At 38.1% G+C, this 21160-nt stretch overlaps 1 protein-coding gene across 3 annotated transcripts in view; it reads left to right on the top strand.

The window, feature by feature from the left end:
• NTN4 (netrin 4) overlaps window positions 1–21160 on the top strand; it is a 123776-nt gene that overhangs the window by 55675 nt on the left and 46941 nt on the right. For all 3 annotated transcript variants that reach the window (XM_032298481.1, XM_032298473.1, XM_032298475.1), the window contains exons 4-5: window positions 8578–8704; window positions 11201–11389. In XM_032298481.1, the coding sequence (XP_032154372.1) occupies window positions 8578–8704; window positions 11201–11389 (316 nt within the window). The remainder of the gene's footprint in view (window positions 1–8577; window positions 8705–11200; window positions 11390–21160) is intronic.

Here is a 21160-nt window from a genome sequence, read left to right as displayed (position 1 = left end):
TGTATATTTTGTAGAAAAGTGGTCTTGCCATGTTGCCCAGGCTGGTCTCCAATTCCTGAGCTCAAGCCATCCACCTGCCATGGCCTCCCAAAGTGCTGAGATTACAGGTGTGAGCCACTGCCCCAAGCCTAAGTGAGGTTATGTTATCAACACTATCTTTAAACTCAAAAATGTTTTGTGATTTATTTGAAAAGCTTAACTTATGCTTTTCTCTGCCCTTGAGCAGTTTCTGCCTTCCTTCCTGCAGATGGGTGGGTTCAGGGGTTTGTTTTTGCTTTATTTTATTTTTGGCTAATCTAATTTTTACAAAAGTGACCATGCTGTATATGGAAAGATAAACCACAAAACTTGACTTTAAGTCTTAGTTCCAGCTGTAATGCTACAAAAAAAGATCTGCTGAATCACAACTTAAAGCAGTCTTGGAATCAGTGCCCCCCACCATATATACATAGATGTATACAGATGGGGCCAATGTACACAGATATGGTCTTATTTGGAAATGTGTGTGTGTGTGTGTGTGTACGCTTGCACTTCTGAATACTCTTCAGCTCCAGATTTCTTACAGTAAGTAGCATGCACCAATGGCACAGATGAACTTGCACTTAGATAAATAATTCAAAGCTTTGGGGGATATGAAATTTTATACACGAAAAAATGGAAATAAGCCAGCAACCTCAATTTTAAAATTTACCTAAGTCATTCAGTTATGCTCCGTGTACTTCTTATTCATCATAACTAAATGTAAACTGACTAAAAGTCATCACACTATCTATTATCATCCATACCAGATCCTAATACGGATGGTAAATAACATAAAGTAAAGGAGGTGCTATCCAGAAAGAGCAAATCTTTAATTAGAGTTTATTTACATTCCTACTGTCATCTGTTTGTAAATTTATTGAAAGGAGTTCCTAATAAGGACTCGTTGAGGCTTGGAGGGGGGATGCAGTGGGCCTGGTAATTCCCCCAGAAGGCAACAGAATCTCCAATGCGCAGATAGAAAGGTTTTACATAGAACAAATGAAGATCAAAAAGTATTCTCTACCCCTCCCTGGCCTGAGCTTCATGCCAGGTGTGGGAAATTGGGGCCAGTCTCCCTGTATTCACCTATCCTCAAAGTTGCTCGGCTTCTTTCAGAGGAAGAGGACCAATAATCCATTCAAGCACGGAACACCCATGAAGTGGCTCACCGTGAGTCCAAACTACACTCTGTCCTGGAGAGCTCTTAAAGGACAAGTTTTGCGAGGACACACCAGTTTTATTTAAGTGTCATCCTGAAGAGACTTGGCCAAAGTGGATTCCTCAGAATCCTACTGCCAAGGGTCTTATAGTAGCATAGTTTAGGGGTTAAGATGAGGATGCTGGAGCGAGACTGCTAGAGTTCAGGGAGCTTCACCACTTACTGGCTTTGTGACCTTGGACCAATTACTTAAACTCTTTGGGCCTTCATTTTCTCCTTTGTGACACTGGACAATGATGATTATACCTACTGTATAGGGTTTTCATGTGAATAAATTAATATTTGCACAATGCCTAGAACAGTGCCTGGGTATATAGTAAGAGCTACTCAGTGTTAGTTACTATTACTATTGTTATTATTTATCATCATGTTCATAACTGACCCACATTCCTTGGGCTTACAGTAGATCTCCCAGACATGACCACTGTACCTGAGGACATATTTATCAACATGCCTTGCCCAGGTATAAGTCTGTATACCTGTTATAGGAAGTAATCTGGACAAAGCTAAATGTGACAAGGAAATGATCTCTTTCTCACTTCAAATGCATAATTATCACCCTGCCTTCTTGGCAGTTTTAAAAATGAGGCTAAGCTCACTAACTTAAGTTCTCAAGGCTCCATAATATATATATTCACTGAATGAAAAAAAATACATATTTATTGTAAACCCATTATTTGTCAGTTACCAAGGATTCAAAGACATTTAAGCCACTGTTTCTTCCCTGCAAGGTCTTACAATCTAGTAGAGAGAAGCGGATAATGTATGATTCCCATGCTGTGCACTAAATGCCTTTTTCTTAGGGAATTTGCATTGGCTTCATTCATGGTTTTTTCAGGTCTGTCCATTGGAGCAAGGTCTTGGCAAATTAGTGAAGTAGGCACAGTTTGTTTTTGGCTCCTCTCTCCCCTTAAGACATTCCCTTTCCCTCCTCCAAGAAGACACAGTTCTAGGAAGGAAAACATGATTCTAATCCCTGCTGACATATTTTTGCTAATATTGTAAGGATTTGCCTCTCCTGAGGGTAAGTGCATTTTTGTAAGGAGGTCTTGAACCTAAAACGTCATTCTAGAGCTAAAGGAATGAATTTCTACAGACAGAATTTCAGGTTACAGCCCAGATGGGAGGAATGAAGCCTTAAGTACTGGCCAATTTGTATTCTTTAATCATAATTGTTTTTACCCTACGCCCATCTTTATTTGATTGCCCATGCTTTTTTATGAGTGTGTTTTCTCTAGTGTTCAAGGATAGACCAAAGAATAAACTATAAAGCTTTTCATTTCTTCTTGCATTTTTGCTACTTATATTATTGGGCAAGAGTTTGAAACACTCAACCTTCAACCTATTTTGCCCCATTCTGACATCAGGTTTCAGGCCCCCTTTTCACCAAACTCAATTATTATGCTGGATATTCACCATAGAGCTTCTACTTCTTCTGTTAAATTAAAACATGCAAACCTTTAATGAGAAAAGGGCATATTTTATTCATTAATGAAAAAACATGTTTTCATCACAATGCTTTCTATTCAAAGGTGGTGTTATAGCATTTGTTGTGCATGTTTTTGTCCTGAATAAGAGCAGCAGGTTCTAACAGGCTAGCCCATTATTAGAATTTATTTCTTTTCGTGAATAACAAGTTCATTATTTTAGAAGTTTAATCCTTTTCTCCAGAAGGAACATGCTATCTCTTTAGAAATTAATCAGTTTTTGCCTTCACATTTGGTCTTCAATTGCTGTATAGCATTGTTTCACTCCCTAAATTATGTGTCATAGCTATAGAGGTTCATGAATTGCTGCAGCTGCTGTTAAGTGGGCATTTTTCTATGGCCCATAGAATAAGCCCTGTTTGTATCCTTTTCTCACATTTTTGTAAAGTTCCCATGATGATCTGAAAGAATATTCATTTTCAATTGGAATGAAAAGTTGCATGGTAATGAATTGAAATAAAATAACATATATAAATAATAATGGCACAGCAGAACAAGGAAATTACTCAACTTACAAAATTCAAAGATGTCTGCATACTTTGCTATAAAACAAATCTTTTTTTCAATAACCTTTATTACAACTTTTAGTAAGACATGATCAAGAGACTCAAACAATAGTTGTTCCTTTCTTTCTTGAAAAGCAGGTTAGAAACAAATTTTATCAGACGTTTCTAGAAGAATTTAGTTAACCTAAGTCCTTCAAAGCATTAACCAGATGGATTTTCTGCTTTTGTAATTCCCTTATAGTCAATGTCGGTGGTAAACATCTGGGTGATAAAGTACATCTTTATTTGGGAGGAGAAACTAGAATGACATTTAGTCCAAGAGTAGTCACAAGCAATGGGAAATATGCAGTAGAGAGAGAAGAAATCTGAAGGAGAGAAAAAATAATAGTATTTATTTTCATCGAAGTATAGTCGATACAGATGAATAAAAGTTCTTCAGAGACTGTTAATGTTTATTTACTTTCCATTTGTGTCACATTGGGCAGTGCCTGCAGGAAAGAGGAAATATTCTCCTAGCTTTTCCTCATTTGATTTTCAGATGATTCCAGAAACGTTCTGCATTGGTGAAATGGCAACAGGACCCAGCTATATGTCATTTAAATTTTCTCTGGGAGCTCAAAAAGGATTATGAGTAGTTGCCTGCAACCAAATAGTATTCACAATACAGAGAAACAGGCCTTGAAATCATAGAACCTTAAGACTAGAAGGAATCTAAAAGTTGTTTAAGCCAATCTTCTATCCCGTGTTTAAATGTTCTACAACAGTCTTGATAAACGTCCATCCCAGATGCTTGATGCTGTCAGTGACCAGCTTCCCACAGCCTCCTGCCTGGTCAGTTTCAAACCCAACCACATGATTGCTGGCTACTTTTGACATTGACAGAGAAGAGTATTCTTAGCATAACAGAGAAGGTTACGGAAGTCATAGAATATCCAAAATTCTATTTACCTCTTGGGTCATTAGGAGTTGTAGTTTTGCTGTTAAGGTAAATTACTCAATTTTTAATTAGATAGTAGATACTTTTCTTCAACTAAACCTTAAATACATAATCCCATTTTCCTGCTCCTTATCTACTTCATGTTTGTATACCGAACAAGAGCTATGTTTGACGTATTACTAAAGTTTCCTTTTTCTGTTTTGTTTTTTTTCAATGGAGACCTAGTTTTACTTGCACATTTTTCACGAGCATCAAATAGTGGGTGATCTTTCAAGCTTGAACGGCAACAGTTGTATCGCTGAGGAAGGATTTCTTGTTTCAAATTGTCTAGGTAATGATTCACAGCTATTTTTGGTAATTCTCAAAATGACAGCTCCTTGAATTTTTCTGTATGCAGAAAAATTTGCTGGGCTAGCATGTTTCAGACCCTGGGAGGTTCGTCCCAATCCTTGGCATGTGGGAACAAGGGAATGCTCTGAAATCCTCACTGCAGAGGGAATTGACCTGTCCAACATTGTCTTGTAATACATGTGAATGTTCGATGAGGTAACTCTAAACGTCTGCGGCCTCCTGAGGCCTGGGATTTGTAGCAGAATGAACCTATGTGTTGGGTGATATTATGTATAGGCCTTAGGACTTCCAAGACCAAACCTGATAAATTGAACCTAGGATGATGGTTGAGCTCCTTTGAAGAGGACTCACAGTACTTTGCAGCATCTATATACAGTATTCAATACATGGTTGTTAAAAAGTGGAAAAGGGCCAGGTGTAGAGTCTCATGCCTGTAATCTCAAGCCTTTGGGAGACTGAGGTGGGAGGATCACTTGAGCCTAGGAGTTGGAGACTAGCCTGGGCAATGTAGCAAAACCCTGTCTTTACAAAAACTACAAAAATTAGCTGGGCATGGTGACATGTGCCTGTCGTCCCAGCTACTCAGGATACTCAGCTGGGAGGACCACTTCAGCCCAGGAATTCAAGGTGTCAGTGACCTGTGATCACACCATTACACTCCAGCCTGGACAGCAACGCAAGACCCTGTCTCTAAAAAAAAAAATTAAAAATAAGTAAAATTAAAAAATGGTGAGGATGCAAAAAGACAGTACCTAAGAATTAACGTGCTGATATAACTGGAAAATTAGGAAAAAAGAATTAACTTTTTCAACGTCTGAATATTTTCAGAAAATACATGTGGGTGCCACTGGTTATTGGAAGGCATGAGCTGGGGGAAAAGCCAAAGAAGAAACCATAAAAGGAGAAAGGGAAGAAAGAATATAACAGGCAAGATAGGAGAGAGGTAGAAAGAATTTTTTAAGAGAAAAGAAAGTGTGTTTAATATGCCTTTCACATCATTGTCTTACTCAAAACTCTTCAATGGATCTGCATTGCCTATGGGATAAATCTCAGCCTCTTTAAAGCTAATGTTTAGTGTATTCCATGATCTGGATTGAACCTACCTCTCAAACACATACTTCTGGTTTATTTATTGACTGTCCCTAACTATTTCTTTAGGGTTCTTATATTCTTGTCTTTGCTTCCTAAGGAAAATCCCATGTACCCTTCAGGACACAGACTCAGGGACCACACTTAGAAGTTTTATACAGAAAGCACAAATTGACCTTGTTTTCCATCATATTTACTTTACACCCCTTAACATTTTCCCTAATGCTCTCCCTAGACAGAACTCCTTATAATTCCCTTAACAGCAGGAACTCTGACTCTAATTCTGGCAGATTATTTATTTTGAAGGTAAGTTTTGCTTGTTTTTTTGATCTGTAGGATTAGACAATTGCAAAACATTTTTTCTACTAGCCTCCATTGCACTGCTTCTGTCAGTTACATAAGGATGCCTTCATCTTACTAAAATTCTTCAGCCTTGGAAGATTTTTTTTTCTACAGTCATTTTTTCAAAGGCTCCCTTTTCTTTGAAATCAGTGTTTAGTACTACAAGTAAAACAAAGAATCATAAGCTTTTCCTGAGAACCTTTAAAGATATTTGCCACATAGAAGTTATTTGATTGGCAAGAGTTTATATTTTTTCATGATGAGAGAGAACACTGAATTTAAAAAGGTTCAAAAAAAAAGTAATGTGACTGAGGCACCTTTACTTCATATACTTTATAATAAAAAATGGATAGGAAAAATCAGATATCCAGGAGCTAGGATGAAAAAAGTCTCATTCTTAGAGAGCAGCAGAAGTTGAATGCCTGCAGCTCTCAAAATTTAAGTGTAGGTTTGTCTTTAGAGCTTGCCTGGATGTGTGAATGGAGATTTGTAGTGAACTTATAACTCCATGGAATTTCGATATATGAACGCGTTTCATATCAGAGAACTATGAAGAGATGCCCAAGAAGTTATATTATTATAACTGAATTCATACTTGGACATCCCAAGACCAAAACCAGTGAATTGAATCTATAGTATCAGTTGCATTTCCATAAAGAAAATTAACAAAAATTTTTGCAACATCATCTTTTTTCAAGGAGCCAACTTACTCTATTTTTTTTAAATCTATATACTCACTAATCCCTGAGAATTAAAAGAACTATAATTTTCATGAAGCATGAGAACTTTACATGAAAATACACTGAAATGAAATTTAGCAAGATGGCTGCCAACATATTGCTTATGAAATTTTCCAGCTAACTCTCAGGCATCACGTGGTTCATTCTCAAGCAGCCTGCAGTCCTCTAAGCCCTGTGTATAATTCCTGAACTTGGTCGTTATGTGAGCATAAGGCCGACAGCAGTCATGTAGCACACTTGGATCATTGCACGGGCCATTTGCAGAGTGCCTCCACCAGTGCTAGGAAAGTATTAAAAGAAGGTCCTGGATAAGATGACACAAGTTACTTGAGTGTTATCTTAGGTCAAGCAGTAGTACATCAGTGTATTGGTGTGGCCGTTTTCAGGTTTGTACCTTGGGGACTCATTTTGGTTTGGCCACTCTGAGTACGTCATTTTTAGCAATTTACTTTTTGTCACAATCAAACTATTTTAGATGCATTGAAATAAACTTTGCTCACAGATTCTCCTTACACCTTGATTCATTTTGTTTCCTTTTCCTGAAAAGTTTCTTCCCTTCTGCCTGTTAGAAATGCCACCCATGTGTCAAGGGTCAGCTCTAATCTCCACCTTTCTCATCAAGCCCTCCAAAGCTGTCAACCTATGGTGATTTCTGCATCTTTTGAATCCCAGCATTATTTTGCTGCTTAGGCATTTATTTATTGTCTTGTTAATCTGTTATTTTCTTCTATGTAACCCTTTTTTTTCTCCAGCTATTATACATTTTATCTTTCTTACAGACAGAAAACTTTTTAATGCTTTGTGTACCAAACATGGCCTAGCATAGTGACTTTCCCTTGTAGGTACCCATTAAATATTTGTTAACTAGTTGATATAGTTTGTTACCTTTATGTTACCTTTGACACTGTTTCTCAAGGAAAAATATGCAGCCTCATAGATCCACACTGGTGGACCCCATTCTAAGCTACTTTGCAAAGCTTTCCTTTGTATATTCATGACATCATGTAAATAAATAATCTTGGTACTGGAATGCATCTTGGTATTGGAATTCATTGCAAGTCTTAGTTATTAGGAGATAGTTTGGATGATCCAAAATATTAATTTTTAGAAGTTAGTGAAATAATACAAAAAATATTGAAATTCGCATATTTCTAAGAATTCTACAGAAGTATTTCTCTCTGTGAGAAATGCTATTTTAGTAAACCCTGAACTACACTAAACTATGGGGACCAAAAAAAAAAATGCCCAGTCATTAGGACAAAATGTATTCAAAGCCCCAACAATATCCACATTTTCACCTTTCAATATTACTTCTAGAAAACACCTTCAAAAGAAATAAAGATGTACTCAAATATTTAGCTACAATGATATTCATTATAGCATCAAATATAACATATACAAATATTTAAAAACCTAAATAACAATTAAGTAGGTGGTCAGATAAATTAAGCTTACATCATACAGGGGTGCCATTAAAGTGTGTATTATATGAGAATATTTAACAAAATGGAAAGATATTTGCCATATGATATGTGAAAAAGGTTGTAAAAATAATTGTATATTTTAAAGTACTGGAAATATATGCTCCAAATGTTGATATTAATGTCATTTTGCAATGAGATTATGGATTTCTAAACTTTCTAGAATGAAGGTGTATTACTTTTGCATAAAGAATTTAAATATTTAAAGATATTAAAAACTTAGCCAGTACATTTGAATTCAAGTGTTGGCTCAGCCAGTAGCTTAGAATTGCTCCATAGGGTCATATACCCTTCAGCCAAGAAACTACATTACTTAATCTTTTGAATTTTTCAAAAGATTGTGCGAAGAATATTCTTCCTTGGCATCGTTTGTGCTCAAAGCTCTCACTTGATGTTGTTTGTAGGTCCATGGGAAGTGTATGTGTAAGCACAACACAGCAGGCAGCCACTGCCAGCACTGTGCCCCATTATTCAACGACCGGCCATGGGAGGCAGCTGATGGCAAAACGGGGGCTCCCAACGAGTGCAGAAGTAAGTAACAAGTCCACAGTACTCAGAAGTCTTCTTTGTAAAGTCAGCTTATCTGTGGACTGCTGGTTGTCTCTACAAACACAACACAAAGTGGTGGGTGACAAACACTAGAACCTGCACAAGCATAGTCATATCACTGCCCACTATGGCTTCAGCCACCGAAAACGGTTACTGTTTGTTACGTTGCCGATGTGAATGTTTTGCCAAGAATATGTTGCCTATTTGTTGGACACTTTGTGGGAGCTAAGGACCCTTTTATAATTGGACATAATAAAAACAGGAGGGTGGCTCACACCTGTAATCCCAGCACTTTGGGAGGCCGAGGCCAACATGGTGAAATCCCATCACCACTAAATATACAAAAAAAAAAAAAAAAGCCAGGCATGGTAGCATGCACCTGTAATCCTAGGCACTTGGGAGGTTGAGGCTTGAGAATCACTTGAAACCAGAAGGTAGAGGTTGCAGTGAGCTGAGATCATGCCACTGTACTCCAGCCTGGACAACAGAGGAAGACTCTGTCTCAAAGTGAATGAATGAATGAATAAAAATAAAAGCATAAGCAGACAACAAGAGCATCTGATTCTCTTCTACAATTACTCTTATTACTAAGATGGTGAATTATAAACATGAAAATAGCTGTCTTGAATTCAGTTCTCAAAATTATCCAATAAAACAGGTAGTGTTAATCCCATTATAGAGATCAGGAAATTGAGGCTCAGTAAGATTAAGTGATTTGCCAGTTAGTATATGATAGTGGGGACTTGATCCCAAGTCTCAAGACTCCAGATTAGGTACTTTTTCCCATAATACCATAATGTCTTTCTTTTCACTTTACGATGCTTGAAATGAAAGATTAGATTTGAAATTAAGCCAGTAAGTCAAGCATGAGATTTCCCTACCAGGACTAACTTGAGGTTTGAGGTTGGAGATTAACTAGGAAGGTAAAAATAGGGAACCTGAGCCATTTTTTCTTTGCAATTTAAAATGTTCACAGAAATGCACATGCCCATAAGAATGTTAACACTCACAAACCTCTATTTTACAAGGATGTAAAAGCGGTACTGTGGGTAAAATTGTGAGAAGTCTCTTCCCATATGTAATCTGGAGTCATAATTGATTTGTTTTTGTTTCTAGGAAATGTAAAGGATTTCCTGTAAGAATAAATCTCAAATTATCTCATAACAAACTTTTAAAGGATATGAATCTGGTCAGAATTTCATAACATATCAAGGAAACAATGAAAAACAACAGCACAAACATTTTCAAATACACTTGACCTCCACAAAAATCTGGATTCTTATTCCAAATTATTCATCAAGAGAATCTAAAGAATTTCTCCTGAATTCCTAGGGTGCCTTTCTGGCTCTTTCCATAGAAATCAACTGCCTATCTAAATATATATAGAACACAGAGACATGTCACTTGATGCTACTGACTTATAATCTTAGAAATGCCTTTGAGGAATTACTATATAATAAATACTGCAGGCCTCTTCTGTAGTATAAAGAAAATTGAGGCTTCAATAGGAATCCACCTTATACTCACCAGTTCAACCGCTGAAGAATATTACTTCATGAAAGATAAATCAATCTAACTGCCAAGTTACCAAGCGCTGTCCACCAGCAGCTTCCTTCCAGGCTCATCAGTAAGCATGAATTCATGCCTGCCTCTGCAATATGAATAGTCATTTCTACATGAGGCCTGACAATCTCAGCTTTTCTTAGCAAAGTCAGGAGACCCACAGGAATGACCCTTGAGAAGTAACAGGAATGGGAATGGTGAAGTGTTACCAAAAAAGAGGGCAAAAAACTGGTAGTCACTTCTGTCATCTTTCCACAATAAATGTCTACCCCTGTTGGCAAGTTCATCATAATGTCTCTGCCAATTAGACAAAGCTACACTTTGTTGATTTTCATGCATCTCCTGAAACTTGTTTTTTAAAATTAAGATCTATAATGAAAAAAAAGTAGTAACCTATTAAAGAAAGGCAAATGGGGATGGAGAGGCTAAATTTCATAATGAATACCTTTCTATATTGCTTTGATTTTTATACCGTTAACTACTCAAAAACTAAAACTAAACATTAACAATCAGTTTATTCTATTTTTATATTTATTTATTTTGAGACAACTTTCCCTGTGTCACCCAGGCTGGAGTGCAATGGCATGATCTCGGCTCACTGCAACTTCTGTCTCCCAGGTTCAAGTGATTCTCCTGCCTTAGGCTTCCAAGTAGCTGGGACTACAGGCATGTGCAACCACACCCAGCTAATTTTTTTATATTTAGTAGAGACAGGGTTTCACCCTGTTGGCCAGGCTTGTTTCAAACTCCTGGCCTCAAGTTATCCCACCCACCTCGGCCTCCCAAAGTGCTAGGATTACAAGCGTGAGCCACCTCACCCAGCCAGCTTATCCTATTTTTAACTACCTGAATATGAGATAACCCATCACTCTAGTTTTACTTATTAGTGTTTCTCTCCACGCTTCTTATTTCCAGGCTGCAAGTGTAATGGGCATGCTGATACCTGTCACTTCGACATTCATGTGTGGCAGGCATCAGGGAATCGCAGTGGTGGCGTCTGTGATGACTGTCAGCACAACACGGAAGGACAGCATTGCCAGAGGTGCAAGCCAGGCTTTTATCGTGACCTGCGGAGACCCTTCTCAGCTCCAGACGCTTGCAAATGTAAGTAACCTGTGGTTTCCAGAAAATAGGCTGATTTGTACAAAACTGATGAGTCTCTTCATCTTTCACTCCACTAACTCAAGGGAGGGAGGTCACTGAGATTCTCGGATAATACACTCACAGATATCAGTTAATTTCTTCATTGATAAGAGGCAAGAATTTTCAACCTGTTGGGTGAAAACAGTATAATACTCATAAAAATAATTTCCTTTCTCTCCGTAAAGTAAAATTATTTCCTGTATCACCACATTTTGGAAAATAAGATGATTAATAAAAAAGAAAAAGAAGTGATGAAGAGGGAGAGCTATTTAAGATCTTAAGACTTTACCTGTGAGTAGAAGGTAGACAATAAGTGGACTCAAGCTGATGAAACAAAGGGTGGTTACTGCACTTGGGTTATTCTTTTACCTTAACAATGAACTTAACCATGATAAAAGACAAGTTTTGGTTTTATTATGAGTGCATTTTGATGGACACTGCTCTAGTGTATTCTCTCTATCATAACTAATTTATGACATCATAATAATTTTATACTCTCCCCAAAATACTAAAATCTTGTAGAATGGGTTCTGCTTTTTTGTTGACATAACTCCAAGAAGAGGTTTATTTGGAGGCCGCATGGTGCCTCATTCCTGTAATCCCAGCACTTTGGGAGGCTAAGGTAAATGGATCGCTTGAGCTTACAAGTTTGAGACCAGCCTGGGCAACAAGGCAAAACCCTGCCTCTACAAAAACTACAAAAATTAGCCAGGTATGGTGGTACACGCCTGTAGTTCCAGCTACTCAGGAGGCTGAGGTGAGAGGATGGCTTGAGCCCAGGAGGTGGAGGTTGCAGTGAGTTGAGATGGTGACGCTGCACTCCGGCCTGGGCCACAGAGCCAGACCTTTCTTAACAAAAAGGCGGGGTGGGGGGGTGGTTGGAGGGGTTGGGGAGAGAGAGAGGGAAAAGGAAATGAAAGGAAAGAAAAAGAGGTTTATTTGAAAAAAGAATAGAATTTGTAAAGATCTACCCAATTCATAGGACATTATCTGAAATGTGAATATGAAGGGTGCGTGCAAGCCTTAAGTGAATGTCAAATGTGGATGAATAGCTCTTCTAACCACATTAGTATTTACCCTTCTATCAGCTCAGAAATCATCATATCACAGAAGCCACTCAAGACTATAAATGGAGATTAATGATCATGCCCTTCCTTTCCCTACCAAGGACTCCATGTTCTATCTCAAAAACAGTGACAGGAAGAGAGCAATACAATGGGAAATGAGCATTTGAAACCTTGGGGTTATTTGCGAGTTTTTTAAAGGAAAAACTATATTGCTCTTTAAAAATGTTTTTGAACATCAGGGAGAAGATATCACTGTGGAATTTGAATGGGCTTGCTTGTTACAAGCTTTTTCTCTTAAATAATGGCAGATAAAATATAGTACTGCTCCCTTTCCACAGCAAGCCCCAAATTTGGATTTGTGTCATAATATTTCTCCTAGCATTCTGTTTTACTCCTGCTCCTTGTTTGTACTCAGACTTTCTTTGTAATATTTAGGAGGTTTCAAACAGATAAAGATTCAGTGCCTTCACTGCCAATTGCTGGTTGTGTGACCTTATGCTGGCTATTGAAGCTCTTTGGACTTTAGTTTCTTCATATGCAAAATTCCTGCCTGTAGTGTAATGAGAACTATATAAGAAAAAGTGGTGTATATATAAGATAAAAGGGTTAGCACATTGTCTGTCATAGTGTAAGCCCTCAAGAAATAAAAACTAGGCTGGATGGGGTGGCCACATCCGTAATCCCAGCACTTTGGAACACTTTGGGAGGATGAGGTGGAAGCATCACTTGAGCGGAGGAGTTTGAGACAGCTGGGCAACAGGAGAAGACTCTGTCTCTATTTATTATATTATATTTTAAAATAAAAATAAATAACAATGAAAATTAGTATTGTAATAACTGTCATGTCCTATAAGCCAGAAGGTGGAAAATAATACGATAGGGTTTCTACTCCTTATTGATCAAAAATACCTTATGTTAAAGATAATTACTTCTTTAAAACCTGCAGCTCATAGGGCCTAAAATGTAGGATCCTAGTCTCCATGTGCTAACAAAATGGTCTGCTTATAATATTGCTTCAACCTAGAACATATTCATTCCTGACGCCATTTTGTACAGGATTTGTTTAAACGAACAGGTATATGTATATGTATATCCCATAGCCTCAGACCACTTAGTAGTTTGTACAGTCTCACTAAAAATGAGAATGTACAAACTACTAAGGGGATAAAAGAAGAAAGAAAATAATTTGTCATTAACTTGGATAAGTTAACTATATTGTAGGCAACAGGTAACACTTTCAAAAAGATAATGTTATATAGCATTTCCTTGAAACAGTATGCTGTACAGTATACCTAATGTGTTCATGTATTTATTCACCCAGTTACTGTTTGATGAGTACCTACTATGTGCCAGGTGCTTAAGATGCATCAGAGAACAAGACTGTAGCAGAGTATAAGCTCCCTCAAGGAGACAGACAAGAAATATAAGTAATAAGTGAAATATATAGTGTGTGAGAAGTTCATAAGAGCTAGTATCATCAAAGAAGAAGAAAAATAAAACAAGACGGACCCAGGGAGCCAAGGGCTTGGGGTGGGAAGAGGAATGGGAAGGTATAGTATGGGGTAGGATGATGAGGGGAGGCCCCAGCACTGGGAAGGCAAGATTTCAGAAAAGATTTGAAGACAGTGAAGAAGTTCACCAAATAGTTAACTGGGGAAAGAACGTTCCAAGGAGAGGGAATACCTACAGTGAATGTCTTAAGACAGGAAGGTGCCTGCAAAGAAAATAACATGGGGGTCAGCATGGCTGCATCAGAATGGGAGTTGGGGGGTGGCAGGAGATGAGACTAAAGAGGTGACTGGGATGGGGAGAAAAACGAATATGTACTGATGGGCCACTGTAAGCTCACCAGCTTTTACTTGGAGTAAAATGATGAACCAGTGCAAAGGTTTTCAGCAGAGGAGTGGCATGATCTGACTTCGTTTTCGAAAGACCATTCTTGTGTTACACAAAGGCAGCTCCATTCGCATTGAACTTGCGCTTTCAGCATTCAGCTTTAGTTGAAGTTAGCAAGCAAACCAGCGATTCCCAAAGTGTGGCTCTTGGACCACCACCATCAGCATCACCTGGGAAATGTGTTAGGCTTGCAAATTCTCGGGCCCTGAGACAGATCAACTGAATCAGAAATTCTGCAGATGGGGCCCAGCAATCTGAGTTTTCACAAGCCCTCTAGCTGATTCTGATGCACAATAAAGTTTGAGAAACAACTGATCTAAAGAAAGCATGCCTCCCCACTCCATCTCAAATTTTACATTGGTTAACAAAGCCAGATTTTAACATTTTGCTAACATTTGGGCCTCTTCTGTGTGCTGGTGTAGCAAACAGCTAGTCACTTCCATTAGAATAAATAGTACAATACCAAGGGAAACAGTGCAAGAAAATGTTAAAGGATTGATTGGGGCTAGATTTTAGAGGGCCTTGACTACCGACCTAAAAATGTTGGTATTTATTTTCTAGGGTACTGGGAGCCATCACAATAATTCAATTAGGATAGTGTCATATATTTGCAATGTATTTTAATGATATATAAATTCAGATTAATTTCAAAGCATTACATATTATTCATTGCATTTTACTTTACTGGTTTTTAAATTGTTTGGCTTTGTAAAGTCATAAGATAGGGAAATGTACAAAGAATTAAAACAGATAAAGCCCTTTGGTGGTGCCTACGTCTGACCAATTAAAAAGAGAAAAAATAAAAGGATTACTGGCAAAGTTTGAGCCAAAATAAATACCTTTTTGTTTATTTTGTTTTAGTTTTGTTTTTTGTTACTGTACTATATTCAAGCTATGGTTCATACTCTTACTAACTGTAAAAAGGTCACCAGCGCTGGCTTTTTAAATCCCAGAACACCTACAGCCTCAGAGTTTTATAAAAAGAGTATGAAAGAGCAGTTAGGGAAAAAATGACCTCTTGTTAGTAGGTTCTATTACTTAAACAGCTCATATGGAGAGTTGTGCATAACAGGTTTTATAGGTTTTGGTTCCCAAACTACCAGGTCTGTGAAAAACATAAGCAAATTGTGAGAATGCAGCTAAACTTAACCACATACATAATTTATTATTTTTTCAATTCATGAAAATATCTGAACATTCACCATGGACTTGAGCAATTAGAATATTTTTTAAAGCTCATTCTTTTACTCAACACATTCTTATTCAGTGCTGCTATGTGCTAGGTATGCTAGTTCTGGGAATTATAACTGTAAAAGAAAGAGAGACAGTATTTTGACAAAGCTAAGAAAGTCTAGTGAGTTATCTATAATGTATATATGCACATATGTGTGTATAGGCAACTAGTGGTATCCACATACACACAAGTATGATCAGTATTGTGTTACAGAGTGTGGAGGGGAACACATCAGAGAGGCAGTTAGCAAGAGTGGAGTGTTCTGAGTTTTGAGAACCTGAGACCTAAAGTTTAATGGAAATTAACAAAGCATGAGTGGAGATATTCCCAGCAGAGAGAAAAATCAGCGCCAAAAAGGAACAGAAAGAACGAATATAGCATATTCTGACAACTGAAGAAAGTTCAGAATGGCCATAGAGACAGCAAAGAGCAAGGAGGTGATTAAAGCAGTGTCAGGATGAGGGAAGTAGAGCAGGTGGTTGGCAGGAAGTGCCTGTATCTTGGACATCTCAATCAGGGAGCAAGAGCAACTCTCGGGTTGAACTACCCACAAGTAGTCGATCATCAGTCCATGTGCGTCATCTACTATAATTGTCTGGTTGATATTTATAGATATATCCAAGTGTATTTATAGATAATACCCGAGTACCAGAAGACCAAAGGCTCCAAAGCCATTTCAAGGAAAACTCCATCAAGACCAGATTAAGACACTCTTTAAAAAAAAAAACAACCCTGAAACATAAGGTAATTGCAACATAGTCATCTGTAATTGTAACATAATTGTAACAAGTTTCTGATCCCCTTATTCTGTTATGGATTCACCCACCTGGGGCTACTGAAAAACTTGAAGCTAAAAACTACACTGCTAAGTCATGTTACTAATCATCACTAGTTAACAAATACTTGGATGGTACTTAATGTGCCAAAGTAGGAAAATTATGAAAATAACTGATACCGATTTAGTTCTTTTAGCATAATGTATAGGAGGTGGATGGGCTCATAGGGAAGATCTGTCTTTCTTTCCCTCTCCAGACGGCTTCCTGATCCCTGGGTAGGCTTCCCTAGGAAAGCCCATCTCCCTTCACTTTATGACTATTCCAGGATGCGTTTGGGGCAGAGATGCCTGTGTCTGCTTCCCTAGCTGAGGTTTCCTTACTGGCACCTGCTTCCAGAATATTACTCTGGTTCTTCTTTTCTCTTTTTCTGAGCCTGCAGTAGATCCCAACATTTATTAGCGCATCCAGTTGTCCTCTCTACCTACATACTCTCCATAGTATGTTGTTTGATTGATAGTATGTTTGACAGCATTTTCATTGCTCTTTATATTTTCATATCATTAATTCCCTCCTTAGTAGATGTATCCCTGTCACTTCTTCAGTTATAACGGATAATAAAGGTTATGACAAATAAGTTAACATACTTAACATAAATACCTATAATTACCAGATTTCATACGAGGTGCTGATAGTGATACTCTTATAGCTAGATGCTTTCCCCCCATTATTCCCCAATTTTATGAGGAAGCTAGTATCAAGAAAACAAGTTGATATTTTAAAAATTTAAACTATTTCAGTATGTGGTTCCACCAACAACATGTACAAAGTTATTCAAAATAACAATTTTATTATATTTATTTTACTGTGCTTACCAAGGCAGAAAAGCAACCTGCTACTCAGTGTGTGGTCTGCAGACCAGCCGCATTGGCATCATCTGGTTGCTGATTAGGAATGCAGAACCTGTGATCCCACCCCAGAGCTATTGAATAGTACTAAAGGTTGAGAAGAGCCAGGCACGATGGCACACAGCATCCCAGCTACTCAGGAGGCTGAGGAGGCAGGATCGCTTGAGTCCCCAAAATTCGAGGCTGCAGTGAGTTAGGATCACGCCACTGCACTCCAGGCTGGACAGCAGAGAAATTTCCCATCTCTTAAAAAAATTTCGAGAGTGCTACTGAATGCTTTTCATAAGGGTTTAAAGGCATAGTAGCACTTAATCTACAGTTAAACTTTTTAGAATTAGTTAGCCTGAACATCGTACTTAACCAAACATCCAAACAGATGTAAACAAAAGTTTACGTCTCTATTTGTGTGCATATAGACCTACAATATTTTAGAATAAATTATATGGAGGTTTACTGAGGAAAAAATGGAAATCTGAATAAATATGTTTCTGTGGTACAGCATTTTCCAGAGTTTGATCCACAGAGCTCTAATTCCATGAAATGTTAACAGAAATTATGTGAGGGGAAATTTTACTATGGCCTTCAAATTTAGGAATTAAATTAATTAAAGGTTTCTTCACTTCAGAATGTCTTAGAACCTAATATGCTAATGTTCATTATAAATCTGTTTCAGAGTTTTGAAGTCTCTTCAGTTTAACCAGAGAATGGTTTTCTTTCAAATCATCTTTTGGGACCTGTGTTCTATGGCACTCACTGGAAAATGTTATTTTATAGTGGCCAAATGTAATCTATATGAAGACTTTACTTGGGAAAGACATATGCTATAAGGTTTTTTCCATATATTTCTTCCCCATTTCCAAGTGCTAGAGGCTACAAATGCATATCAAAGAAACAATGAAACTTACGTTTCTATCAGTGAAATAATCTTAAACACAATAACTAGGCTTGGGCAATCTAGTCTATTGGACTTTCAGCAATGAACATGTGACAGCCCTTTTCTCCTTCTCTCTCAGTTTTTTTTTTTTTTTAAGAGAAAAGAAAGAAAGAAAGAGAATAATAATAATAATAATAAAGAATGAAGGAGAGGAAGAAAGAGGAAGAGGGAGAGAGAACGGGGTTGTTGCTTTGTTGCCCGGGCTAGAATGCAGTCTGAGCCTATAACTGTGCTTAATAATGGAGACACGAAAAAGATGAGGGAAGAAAATAACAAACAAGCAGCCAACCAGTATTTCATTTAAACCTGTAAGTAGGTGTGATGTGGTACTGATAAGACTGTGTATTTTGTGTATTTAAAGTGGAGAGTTCTATAAATGTTTTAAGTTTACTTGTTCCGGGTCTGAGTTCAAGTCCTGGATGTCGTTGTTAATTTTCTGTCTCATTGATCTGTCTAATGTTGATGTTGAAGTCTCCCACTATTATTGGGAAACTTAATATATGTGAGTTTAATACTGCCATTTGACGTTAGCTGGCTATTTTGCCCATTAGTTCATGTAAATTCTTCATTATGTTGATGTTCTTTTCTTTTTGGTATATTTTTAGAAAGGCTGATACTGGTTGTTCCTTTCTATGTGTAGTGGTTCTTTCAGAAGCTCTTGTAAAGCAGGCCTGGTGGTGATGAAATCTCTGAGTGCTTGCTTGTTCACAAAAGATTTTATTTTTCCTTCGCTTATGAAGCTTAGTTTGGCTGGATGTGAAATTCTGAGTTGAAAGTTCTTTTCTTTAAGGATGTTGAATATTGGCCCCCACTCTCTTCTGGCTTGTAGGGTTTCTGCTGAGAGATCTGCTGTAAGTCTGATAGGCTTCCCTTTGTGGGTAACCTGACCTTTCTCTCTGGCTGCCCTTAGTATTTTCTCCTTCATTTCAACCCTGGTGAATCTGACAATTATGTGCCTTGGGGTTGCTCTTCTTGAGGAATATCTTTGTGGTGTTCTCTGTATTACCTGGAGTTGAATATTGTCCTGCCTTGCTAGGTTGGGAAAGTTTTCCTGAATAATATCCTGAAGCGTATTTTCCAGCTTGGATTCATTCTCTTCGTCACATTCAGGTACACCTATCAAACGTAGATTAGCTCTTTTCACTTAGTCCCATATTTCTTGGAGACTTTGCTCGTTCCTTTTTATCCTTTTTTCTCTAACCTTGCCTTCTCATTTTATTTCATTAAGTTGGTCTTCGACCTCTGATATCCTTTCTTCTGCTTGATCAATTCAGCTGTTAAAACTTGTGCATACTTTGCGAAGTTCTCGTGTTGTGTTTTTCAGCTCCATTAATTCACTTATATTCCTCTCTAAATTGTGTATTCTTGTTAGCATTTTGTCAAACCTTTTTTCAAAGTTCTTAGTTTCTTTGAATTGGGTTAGAACAAGTTCTTTTAACTCACAGAAGTTTCTTATCACCCACCTTTTGAAGCCTGCTTCTGTTAATGGAACACACTCGTTCTCCATCAGGCCTTGTTACGTTGCTGATGAGGAACTGTGAGCCCCTGTAGAGGGAGAGGCATTCTGATTTTGGGTATTCTCAGCCTTTTTAGGCTGTTTTCTTCCCTTTGTTGTAGATTTATCCAGCTGTGGTCTTTATAATTACCATCTTTGTAATTGGGTTTCTGAGTGGACGTCCAACTTGTTGATTGCCAGCGCCGGAATCTGAGCAACGCACTGTGGTGGCCAAAACAGCGGTGTTATGATTGATGGTGCTTTTCTGACTCTGCATCAAGAACCGCTGCACCGAGGCAAAACCGCCTCGCCGGCCACAAGAGACGTGCTGGCGACCTGTGGGGCTCCTTCGCTGGGAATCTCCTGGTGCATGAGCAACAAAAATTTGTCTGAAAGTGTGGCATCCTCTCCTTCTCTGCGCTTTCACTGGGAGCTACAATCCCGAGTGATTGTAGTGATTGCTAGTGATCAGCCATCTTGGATCTCTCTTCTTAGTTTTTATCTTCTCAAAAATTAGAATCAGGCCAGGCATGGTGGCTCCCACCTATAATCCCAGAACTTTGGGAGGCCAAGGCGGGTGGATCACCTGAGATCAGGAGTTCAAAACCAGACTGGCCAACATGGTGAAACCCCATCTCTACTAAAAATACAAAATTAGCCAGGTGTGGTGATGGGCACCTGTAATCCCAGCTACTCAGGAGGCAGAGGCAGGAGAATCACTTGAACCCAGAAGGCAGAGGTTGCAGTGAGCCAAGATTGTGCCACTGCACTCCAGCCTGGGAGCCTCCAAAGCAAGACTCTGTCTCAAAAAAAAATAAACAAAAAACAAAACAAAACAAAACAAAAGGAACCATTGAAAACCTGAAGCAACAGCTGAGATAAATTTACTAGAATCACATAAGTTGTAGCTCAGTTTAGTTCAGAAAACATTTATTGAATGCTTTCCCCTGTGCCAAGCTCTGGGGTAAACACTAAATCTGTAAAAATGAAAAGATCTTCCCAAAGAGATGTTGCATTCTCGATGGGGAGAAATGTATAATAACAGATCATTTCCACACACTGTGATGGTGGCGATGATGACAATATCACAGTAATAGCTGACGTATATTGAGTGCGTACTATTTTCTGGTTACTATTCAAAGGGCTGTGTATGTTTTCACTTTTGTAACTTTCACAAAAGCACTTCGATGTAGGTAACATTATTACCACCCATTTTACAGGAGGCAAGTGCAATGGAAAAGATACAGCAAGTGCCTTAGGGAAAGTGTTGGGCTGGAGGAAGGCAATTTAGGGAAGATTTCCTTGAAAAGATCCCTCTCATACTTCTTAGATGGCTGTTTGTATTTTTTCCTGTAAAATTGTTGAAACCTAGTTGGTCCAGGTAGCTAGCTTCCTACCAGGTAAGCCAAGGACTTACTGGTTTCA

This window comes from Sapajus apella, unplaced genomic scaffold (assembly GCF_009761245.1).
Source record: "Sapajus apella isolate SASKATOON/1434 unplaced genomic scaffold, GSC_monkey_1.0 scaffold2, whole genome shotgun sequence".
Taxonomy (NCBI): Eukaryota; Metazoa; Chordata; class Mammalia; order Primates; family Cebidae; genus Sapajus; species Sapajus apella.
This window is presented reverse-complemented; position numbering and strand designations above follow the sequence as displayed.